The sequence below is a fragment of the Zophobas morio genome, unplaced genomic scaffold (genome assembly GCF_036711695.1).
Source record: "Zophobas morio isolate AGI-343-1 ecotype UQ-CSIRO unplaced genomic scaffold, CSIRO_AGI_Zmor_V1 ptg000024l, whole genome shotgun sequence".
Taxonomy (NCBI): Eukaryota; Metazoa; Arthropoda; class Insecta; order Coleoptera; family Tenebrionidae; genus Zophobas; species Zophobas morio.
In genome coordinates this window covers 14,673,776-14,685,332 of record NW_026972129.1, presented here as the reverse complement: position 1 = coordinate 14,685,332, position 11,557 = coordinate 14,673,776, and the positions used below count along the sequence as shown (strand labels likewise).

The 11,557-nt window shown below is 31.9% G+C and overlaps 1 protein-coding gene across 3 annotated transcripts; it reads right to left on the bottom strand.

Annotated features, from left to right (window-relative positions):
* Window positions 1-8,746: 8,746 nt before the first annotated feature.
* On the bottom strand, window positions 8,747-11,097 carry LOC135134975 (phytanoyl-CoA dioxygenase domain-containing protein 1). 3 transcript variants are annotated; one of them, XM_064063902.1, is made up of 5 exons: window positions 10,924-11,097; window positions 10,185-10,334; window positions 9,864-10,128; window positions 9,073-9,318; window positions 8,747-9,012 (listed from the first exon to the last, which is right to left on the bottom strand). In XM_064063902.1, the coding sequence occupies exons 1-5, from the start codon at window positions 10,942-10,944 to the stop codon at window positions 8,840-8,842; spliced, it is 855 nt and encodes a 284-aa protein (XP_063919972.1). In that variant the 5' UTR covers window positions 10,945-11,097; the 3' UTR covers window positions 8,747-8,839. The 3 variants fall into 3 exon arrangements, with proteins under 3 accessions (XP_063919972.1, XP_063919973.1, XP_063919974.1); XM_064063903.1 differs by lacking the exon at window positions 10,924-11,097 and adding an exon at window positions 10,493-10,648; XM_064063904.1 differs by lacking the exon at window positions 10,924-11,097 and adding an exon at window positions 10,403-10,463.
* Window positions 11,098-11,557: the final 460 nt, after the last annotated feature.

The window sequence follows — 11,557 nt, the reverse complement described above, 5'->3', positions numbered from 1 at the left end:
AACATGAAAATAGGCAAATGAAATTTTATTACAATACTTTGCTAACTTGCGCTCCGAAAGTAAACATACAGCTTTGTTGACATTCTATATGTTTGAAAATATGTAGTTTTAAATTATAGCTCTATTAGATTGCGTTGAAGAATTTTTTCTACACTCTACAGCGAATGTTTAATTTTCCGCCCTTTGACCGTTGGAACCTTAGATCATATAATAAATAGATACCACCATGCCGTGTTCTTTCCCTAGCAGAGCCTGTGACGACATCCTCCTGTCACACATCTCTCTCGTGCATGGAGGGATTACAATGAAGCTATCCTTGCCTGATCACTATTTGAATTTTGCGCGCCTAAATTTTAGGAAGTATGTCTGAACTAACTTCGTACGAAAGATGTTGACAGCTTGATTTTATAAATAATTCACAGTAGATAATGAAAGGAATAGTAAATTATTGGGCAGCAATTGTGATCCTTTATGATTACATCACTTAAAATAGGATCTTTGTTCTAAATTCTAAAATTGTTCAACTCGAAAGAGAGGTTAGAAGAAACATCTGTCAAAAGCGATTTGTTGCGCTGGTGCGGTACAAGGATGGAAGTGAAATAGACATATACAGATGAAATGCATATAACAAAGATGAAGATGTGGTGATCACACAAGGATAGCATTATACTACTCCTCTTGACGTAGAAAACGACAACAGTTAGCTTCATGTCTAGTCACAGCTTTCAGTTTGAGTATTGGTATCTATTTATTATATGATCTAAGGTTGGAACACCCCGTATGAATCTATTTTACATGAGTATTTTGGCAGAAATGGTGACAAAATTTGAATTCTGTGTTGTGTCATTAACTGTCGAAAAATAAAATATTTTGTTTTTGGCAAATTGTATGTGCAATTCGTAATTTCTTATTCATCCACACAACGCAAAAATAATGTTCTGTTAATGAATAATGTCGCAGTATTTTAATTAAGATTCATTAACTATGCGATACATCGATAAAAAAAAAAACTTCGCAAAAAATGTCTGATAAGGTGTCGGGGAGAATTTTTTGTTCATTTTTCGTGTTACGCATCAAAGGAGTTCAGTAGCAGTCGGTTTTGACTTTGTTGAGTAAATTAGTTTTTTTAACTGGTTTATTTTTGTTAAAAATAATTGGTTTCGGGTTTAAAGTGAAAGGTGAGTGTTGTGATGTGCCCATGAGAAAGGAGTCTGCAAGGATCGGCGCGGAAAGAAAGGAAAACCGGATTTAAAGGGTAAGTGTTACAATTGGGCTTTATGTATCGGCCTATTATTCAATGTCCATTTATTCAGTTCTTTTATTTTAAATTGTTGTGTTGTACAAATTGAATAATGATTATGACCCAATAAATTTTATGTTGCAACAAGAACTCAAACGTTAATATCTAGTCAGATATTTATTCTTTAAAACTAGCCTTTCGGCTGATATAATTTGGAATATCTAATAGGTTCTTATCAATATTAATTAAGTATTTAAAAATTAAATCCAATTTTGATTTTTACATCATTTATTTTTATTTACGTTTTCCGCATTATTGCAATTATCGTTATTGTTTTCTTAAATTTCAGAATTGTTTTGAAAATTTGTTGTATTTTGGACATACTTAATTACAATTAAAAGAAGTTCAGTAAATCAGGAAAATATTTCAGACAATCATTTTAATTTAAAACAGTGGTCTTCAATGTTTGAGTTAATTGGAAAATGTTTATTGAAGTTCCGGTTAAATTAAGTATAGAATGTTTTTAATTTCCAAACGTAGTATAGCAGGATTATTTTTAATTAAACTTTCATTTCTTGTTTTCTCGACATTTTCTAGTGTATGGAGTGAAAATTTCCAATTTCCGTTTCCGTCTATCTCCGAATCTCTTTTTTTTCAGTGTATTTTGAGTCTGTTATGTAGATTTTTTTCTGTTCATCTTCACTAAGAATCGCGTGATGTAAGTGTAAAATTTTGCACATAATTTATTTATATTGTGATTCCAAAACTTTTTCTGATTAGTATTTTTTATATCCTGTTAAACCTGTGTAATGTTGAATTGCACCGTTATTAAAAAATTAGTATGTATAAAGTTAATGTTAACTTCCATGGTATTTTTCTTTGTATACACAAAAATTTCATGTTTGTTTTTTGTTGCAGTGGGTTCGTAAATGAAGAAGAGGGGATTCGCTAAATTGTAGCAGAAGAAGAAGCCTAAAGGTTAGAATTTTGCATTATTTTAAATTGGGTTTTTTAAAAATCTTTTATGAAGACTATTTTGATCGGGAATTTTGTCTTATTTTTGTTTTATAAAAAAAAATTGACATCTTTTTATTGCATATTTTGTTAAGTATTTTATTTTATTTTTTATGCACTCTTTTCCTTATGTGCCTATGCGTATGTTCAGACAATTTTTTCCTTTCGATTTTTGTGCAGGAAAAAAAGATGTTGTGATAACCCAAAGTTCCCGCCTTGAATTTGAAAGGCCCGCGAAAAATTCAAAATTTGGCCTTGGCTGTGATCGTCTAACAAAATGGGAACCTACGTTGTGGTTTTTTTTTTAAACATGGCGGGAAGACAGTTTTTCATACAAGTGAGCATACACTGCGTGTGATTCGAGAGCGCAAGAAATAATAGACAACATTTTTTTGGAGGGGCTAAAATGGCACCCCTCTCAGGAGGAAAGAAGCTGCAAGTGAAGGCGACACGGACTTGCCATCTCGCATTCACTCCCCAAAACCACCTATCGTATATCCACGGACGTATTACATTTCAAATGAAACACCTTAAAAATATGAAAGAAAAGACACTCGCGAATTGACAGACATACACATACGAAAAACGAACAAACACAAAATCCTATACATCTGTTTGGAAGCAAAGCAAATATTTGAATATTACAAATTTAATAAAAACAAAGCAAAATCTGAATTAAAGTAACTGCAGTTAACAAGAGCACAACAAAAGTACCCCTGGGGCGTTTTAGCATAAGTGGTGTTTGGGGCTCCCGGTTCGGGCTGGTCTCCCCCGCGACGGTGATTCTATCTATCGGCAAGCCTACCGCACCGCACATTTCCATGCCGTCCTAACCAGGCCGTTTCGGGCGAAAGCTAGAGGTGAAATCAAGCTGACAACACCTCATCGTCCAGACCGTTCCCACTGAATCTATTCAAAGCCTGCAACCCTTGTACAGATGGCGCGATAAATCCCGCTAGCCCCCGCTAGGAGCCGCGCCGACCGCCTCTGCTACATGTTTCGGTGTTATTTAACCTTAATTCCATTTTAAATGTTCAATCTCTTACAACTCTGATATTAATAACAACTGAACAAGTGTCAAAGTTTCAAAGGGCAATAAACATCATTTAAATTCCCCATACGATCTTGTGAAATTTTAAACAACAAATAAATCTTATGTGAGATTAAAATTGGACATCAAATAATTTATATGATAGAAACATTCATCAACAAAATATTTACAAAACAAAACTAGTAAAGATTTATAAAATAAAAGATCTGGTGTGAAATATACTTGTGCAAATAAAAATATTATGTGAGATTAAAACTGCATGAAATTTACGTTCAATTAAAATTATACAACAAAGAAAATTACTGAAGTTAAAATTGTGAGATAACTATATTGTAACGGGCGATAAATTTACTTATTTTTGGAGATGTTGGTATGAATCAGAACAATCGTCATTGTCGTAAAAATCAAGGTTGTCCTTGTGAAACTTGGATTTTATGATTTCACACCATTCTAATCAAGGTTTATAATTTCACAGTTAAATATTGGCGCCGTTTGGCTGGACACGATGTCTTTGTCCAGTTTTATAATTTCATGGTTTAAATTTGTTAATTTTAACAAAAAGCACATTTTGCCACTAAAAATCTTCATATTACAGTTAATTAAGCCTAATTTGGTGGAAACACAAATACTTTTACGACTCCCCAAATAAACTGGTAACTAGTAAACAATTTTGCGAAAACAACTCCTTTGGAGGGGTCTTTACTTATAAAAGTTCGAAAGATCCAAAAACGATTAGAGTCCTCTAGCCAGTTGCCTGTTTAGTGTGTGTTTGTGTTGTGACACAAAGGGGTAAGTGTTAAAATCTCCAAAAATGTGCACGATTTCATAAAAAGTTCAAAGTTTTGTTTTTATTAATATTTTTAAAGTTCAATTTAATTTTGATGATAAATCGCCCTTTGTATTCTCGATTGGATAACGTTTTGAGAATTAGATCTATTTTTAAAGATTAATTTGCATTGAAATTATTAGTTAAACAGTTATATTGTTTGATGAACGCTGACCACGCAACTACTATAATGTTCCTTACTAAATTTTTGAGTTGTTACAAATGTTTGAGTTGTTACCAAATTTTGAGTTATGGTACCAATTTTAAGTTTTGTTATATTTTTGTTTTAGATTTTTTTTAAATATTTGTTTTATTATGCTTTCAAAGTTATAAAGTTTTCTTGAATTTATTTAAAAATGTTTTAATACTGAAGTTCATTTTCTGATAATTATATTTGCATATTAAACTACACTACAATTTCTTGTTATTCCAAATTATTCTCATATGACTAAATCTCTTTTGTACATACTCATTTCTAAATTAAATATAATTATTCATTTAAGCAAAATGCATATACTTGAAGTAGTCCCTTTGTCCAGTCACTAGAATGTGTTACCATCATCACGAACCAGCCTACGAACAAATAAATAATATTTTCACTATATGTCGGGCACAAGGTCCACGACAAGAATATATCCTAAATTAACAAAAGTTAATTTTGAAAATCTCCCAAGCCCGTCACAATATCATGATCTAAATGATTGGTCACTTAAAGAAAGCAAATTACTTTGAGAGTTTAGAATACCGCGAACTGGTTACCCCAACAAAACACATAATAAACAAACACAAAAATATCCAATCATCGTTGCGAGGAAAAAGCGTCTCGGTGATGTAATTTTTTTTATCGTTGCGAGGGAATACCTCGATGGTGTATATTTTTTAGCCTTGCGAGGAATAAGCCTCGTTGATGTTATCAATCTCTAGCGTTGCGAGGACATGCCTCGATGAAGTAATCAATCTGTAGCGTTGTGAGGACATGCCTCGATGAAGTAATCAATCTTTAGCGTTGCGAGGATAAGCCTCGATGATGTAGTCAATCTTTAACGTTGTGAGGACATGCCTCGATGAAGTAATCAATCTTTACCGTTGCAAGTTGCAAGGACATACCTCAGTGATGTGATCATGATAACGATGATAATAACGATGATAACCGCCTAAGGGAAGAAATTATTTTAACCCCCCGCCAGTTCGCAGTATGAATTTTGTTAATTTAACTGCTGTAAATACACTATTAGCAATCTTGTGTGAAGAATTAAGAAGTGTTACAATGTAACAACAAAGGTGTTTTCTTGACCAAGTGAATTTCATGAAATCTTCTAGCAAGTGGTTTATTTAAATAATCCTGATTGTTAAATTGTGTTAGCACTAGCTGGCGATTAAGAAAAACTAACTTAATTGGTGAATTTACAAACAATAAAACACATTTACAGCACGTGTTCCGCGTTGGACGAAAGTCCGCACTTTTTTTTCCGATTAAAAGGCCGCAAGAATTAGCCGCGCGATTTGGGGAAAACTGTCGTCATAGAAGTTACGATTGATTGTCGTTAAACAGAGGCTTCGTCCCTTTTATTAACTATCAAACCAACTAATTTAAACTATCTCTTACCACGTGTTTACATTCACAAAAACACATTCAGACTGACGCTCCGCCATGCCGCCGTCTGTCTAACCACCAACCCTCTAATTAAAATCCCTAGCGCTACTAATTGTCCAACTATCTAGCAATCGTTACCGTGCACCTGGTTGCCTATGTTTAACGATTTATGATTTATATTCTTTTTTTTTTCTTTCTCAAATTCAAATTATTCAGATGTGATTTCACACTGCTGTTAATTAATTTCAGCGCGAAAATTTTGATTTAAATTCGATCACCACAATGTTTTTTCAGTTTTTCCCCCAAGAATATTTAAATTATATATTATTAATTGTTTAATGTTTATAAACCGTTTTATTTAGTGTTCTGTTCTAGTTCTGTTCACAGTCTATTTTAAACATTTTATTAAACTGTATGTAAAATAAAGTTCGCTGGTTTTTTCACCACATAAAAAATATAGGAACCGCTATAAGTTAAAATAAAGATATGTATGCATTGATAAAGTAAATGTAAAAAAGGTGCTACGTATAAGTTTTAAGTGAATTTTTGCATTACAAAAGTTTATGACGATATCAACATTTTTTTTTAAATAACAGAATCTACTTTATTCTCAAACTTTAGAAAAAATGGAGTGAGCCGTTCTTGATTTAATCAATAAAATAAATTGCCTCATTTAGTTAAGAATATCCTGCTAACCAAAATTTATCTAATCATCTCCACCAACAATTAACTCAACTCTTTTTTTCGTAGTAACTCATATTTACACTTTACAACATAACATACTTCTATATTTGTGGTTTGTGAGTCCGCCTCGATTTTTATCATAATTACTACAAAAATTTGTGTGCGCATAGCTAATATTTGGGTTACGTGTATATATAAGCTATTCATCATTTTAAGGGTGAGCTAAAGCATATTCCAGCATAGGGAAATATATATAAACTTCTGCCCAAGTTTTTGCCAAAAGTATACGTCCGATTGTAATAAACTTCACACCGTTGAAATGAGCATTAAAAAACCCTACCCAGACTGCTTTTCCCTTTTTTAAATTTTGTTGTCAAAAAAAAACTACCACGCGTTAAAATTGTGATGAGTATGAGATTATCCGGTTTTCGCTATTTATGGATCAATTTTAAATTTTCAAAAAGGTACATTAGTAGAAATTGTATTAAAAAATCCATTGTGCTTTACAGAAATAAAATATCTTAACCAATAATTGAGTAAACAGAATATTTAAAATTTGTGGTCAAACAAACTTTAGCCATTTTTCTGGTTCACTCAAATCTATAACAGGTAACCGATAGAGCTCGTCCTTTTAAACCCCTCGTAATCCGACAAAAAAATTTTATGAGAGTGTCCACACTCTAAGGTTTTCTAAATTTAATTTGTAAGTCACAACGCCAAGTAAGAGGCAATTAAAGACATACTTTTTGTATTTATTTGTTTTATTTTATTTACTGATGTGAATATGTAACAAATGCGTTGGTAAAATATATCACCAGCTGCCTTTTTCATTCTAACACGTTTTTTCTGGACCTTTTGGGCCCATACAACAGATATTTAAAATTGTGTCTTCATCAAATTTTTCAAACTGCAAAAAGTAATTGTTAAAGTAATACATTACTTTTTAAAAGTAATGAGTAATTGTAATGAATTCCTTAAAAAAAAAAGTAATTTGCAATGGTAATGAATTACTATTGTTACTGAATAATGAGTAATTGTAATGCATTACTTTTTTACTCCAAAAAAATTTATTACGTTATCTATGTAAAATGTGTAAAATATTATGTGTACTTGTGATTTATCGTTGCATTCGTATTTTTTATACAGGTGACACACAAATATTAATAAATGAGGCAATTGATTTTATTGATCAAATCAATTGCCTTTATTGATCAAATCAATAGTACCTGACCCCATTCTTCAGAAAATTTGGGAATACAGTACTGTTATTACAGGTACACTGTGTCTGTCCAAATTTATATACCTACGTGTCTGCTAAAATGTTGATCACGTCATCAAAAATAGAAAAACTCATTTGAAACACACGCATAGCTTGCTCCTTTACTTTTAATTTAACACTACACACCTACCTTTATTATGAAAATTTTCATAAAAAAATTAAATTCGCAAAACCAAATTTTATAATTTTTCGAAAAAGCTGGATATTTTGTGTTGTATTTCAGAAGCAAGGGAAGTTCTGTCTAAATAATCTTAGACCAACTAACTGGAAATATGTGTGGAATTTCTTGGAAACACTCCTGTTTGTCACTTTTATATTTAGCGTCGGGAATTTCAACCGGCGCCTTTCTCTCCCAACAGTGAATCAAGTTTAGACATGCTGTCATATATTTTCACCAGTGAGACATGACACAATGAGTCATAAAATCACAATAATTATTCAATCATTTATTCTGTATCTTTTAAAGTTAAAGTAACAAAAAATATTAAAAAGTGATATTTTAGCTGCTTTTGTATTTGGACATCTTCAATAAGGACAACTTGGAAACTTTATAAGATCAATGAATTCTTAGAGTTTACGTGTGTTTAGTTTCACATAGTTTCATGGTCGGTCCGACTCATTAAATATGTCGCGATTTCTGTCACACACAGTGAACATTTATGTACTAAATAATTAAAATTGCTCACATTTTTGTTAAGTTACAACCTCTCCTAATTAATAAAGTAAAATGTATACAATTTAGGGGACAATTAACTTTTGCGTCCACTCCAAGCGGTTTTTTATACGAACGTCACTTTGCAAACGTTGCCAAACTTAAATGTCCAGAAGGTCTTCCCCTGCCAAATTTCACAAGTCTAAGTTATCGTTTGGGAGATAAATTTAAACTCGGCATCCAGTATTCAAATCATCCCCGCTCTCCCCCCGTTTCTGGGATCCATGTTTGGCGTTTAAAGATAAGTTCCGTCAGTTCATGTTAATACAATTCGAGTTACAGAGTTAATCGCAAAACTGGTCATCTTACCTTGGATAAAATTGACTTCAACTTCAATTCAATAAAAAAAAGTTATCAAAAATATATTTTTATGAAACTAGATACAATGATGTTAAAAAGGTGATAATAAAAATAGGCCGCAATATCAAAATTGGAGTTTCTAATTTCTGTACAAACTTAAAAATGGTTTATCTGGTGCCTGAAGCCAGTTGTCCTCGGAATATTTGGTGTTTTTTTGTTCAACAACATGAAAGGTGTATGCGTGTCGAGATTTGTTCGATTTATTTGGGTGACTGTAATGTACCACTTGACCATGGATTAAAATGCAAGTACCTAAAACAGTTAATAGAAAATAAATAAAATGCGCTATTAAATAAATGCCGTAATAATAACCTTTTTTGACTGGTACCGGCGTGAAGCCACTTTTTTGATAGTAGGGAAGTGGTGATGTATAAATTAACAAATCGCTAGAATTTTTGTCAGGATTTCGTACATATCGTCTATGTACACCACTCTTATGTGACCCTTTTGAAAACCAAAGACATCCATTTTCCTGGGTAGCATCTTCTAAAGCTACCCAAAATCCTACGACTTTGACGGGTTCAGTATGTAAATATGTTGCGTCCTGATGGGCAATAACTGAAAAATTTAAGAATAATAAAAATACTATGCAGATATACATATATAGGTTTAAACATGTCGTATTTGAAAATAAGTCGTCTTAGCTCGTATTTCAAAGTGTAAGTAAGTCATTGTTGCAAACCAAAGAACATTAAGTAACTATTGCAGATTTCAGTACTTATATGCGTTTTGTCTCTTGATGTACTACTAATCTATAATTAGAATTTTTAGAAATAAATTAAATATGATTCACATCTCTGGCAGCAATGCAAAAGCTTTTCGCAGTAATGTTGGCCAATTTCACACGTAGTCATTGTTTGCCTTTAAAATAGAAATTTGTATATATTTTGAAGTCTTAATCGTATTTATGTATAATTTGTATAAAACACGTATAGTTTGTAGTAGACGCAGTACCTAGTACATTTTAAAATTTAAGTTCAGAAAATAAACATACTTAGCTGTATCGTAAAACATTTGTTCATGAGTTAACTAAGAACGACGACGAAGCGATATTTAATGAATAAAAACTGGGACCAAAAACGAAAAAGAGAAAACATATCTACCTTCACTTCCAAGACCAGGATTTTTAAAAATGTACATGCTCTGAACTAGAACCGGATCTTCATACCCTAATTGAAAACAACATTCTTTAACTTTTTCGTTGAAAGTTACTTCCCTGAAGACCGGGTTAAGTTCGTGAAGTGCATGACCTATTTTATTCAAAGATAGACTTGGGTCAACTTTCAGTTCCCCGTTTGGTCCTAAAGCGTCTGCTTCATAGAAGTAGCTTATTTTATCAGCACTATCTAAAAAATACTTGTCTTTGTCCTGAAAATAATAAAATAAAATAAACAACTGAAGTGAGTGCATCAAAAAAAATTTACCTGTTGGGAATTTGAGTCAGCAGAACTGAAGACCGTTCGGTTAGATTCTTCCGGCATATTTTTGATTAAATTATCACATTCTGCCCTTAATGCATCTGCTTCGGCTTCGGACAAAAAATCTTCAAGAACTACGTAACCATCGGTTTCGAACTAAAAATATCATTCCAGTATAAAGTAAAATCTCCATTCAATTAAATTTAATAATATAACATAATAACCTAGTAGTTCATTTTCTTTGCATTTTTTTTATTGTTGTTAAAAATGTGGTTATAATTTTGTAAAGCAGTATTCGCTAACAAAATGTTTACCGTTAGAAAGAATGTTATATCAGACTTATAGGTTTACGAAACGATAACTAAGTCATCGGTTGTTTATATATAGATGAGTGATAATTATGAAGGCTGTCTTCATGTAACAATTAGCATTTTAAAGATCACGTCGTCTTTAATCGTGACATTATTATTCAGAAAGGTATCGAACAATGCGAATAAGAATCAGTGTCGAAGACTTTAAAAATACATAGCGTTGAAGAATTTTATTTACCTGCCACCTCCCACGTGGTGACAGGTTCATGCTATTTTCAGAATCAATTACAATATCGCTCAACCGCTTTCAAAAAGTCATATGAATTACATAAACTGTCGATAATTTGAAAATTTATTTTCTTACATTGTTAAGCGCGAGGACGTTCCTTTAACAATAATAATTTGATGTCATGGTTAGTAAAAAATGTTTTTACCTGCTGTTTTATGTTCCACATTGTTGGAAAACGATTTCACTAATGTTTAAGTCACAAATAAAAAATTGGTAATATCAACTGAACTTAATCGCTAATCTAGTGCAAGAAACTCGTTACGGTTTCTGAATAATTAAATCGTGTTGGTCTCGGTTTGAAACTATGACCCGCTAAGCAGACTACTAATAAGCGCATGCGCTTTTTATTTGAGTGGGTTTAATACATCTATGGTAAACATGATTCACGCTTTATTTTATCGGGGATTTTATTTTATGCAATAATTTTGAAAAATTATGTGACATTTATTGTTAAGTTAGGAAATTATGCACATATTTTAAATTAGTTTACGACTTATAGACGTGAGATTCTGATATTAATTCAGGTGTAAAGAACATATGTCCATTGTGATGCAAATTACTTTTCCTCCATTATCAAAAGTGCCGACTTTTAATGCATATCTTCATCATGACAATCTTTTCTTGAAATTTCTTCTTTTTGGCAAGCCGATGGTACTTTGTTATTTAACTATGTATTTGTTATTCAGTTAACAAACCATACGGTCGAATTATGTTAATTGTTTTAGTGACAACAAACGATATTTTATGGAATAAAAATTTTAAAAGCATTACGTATGATA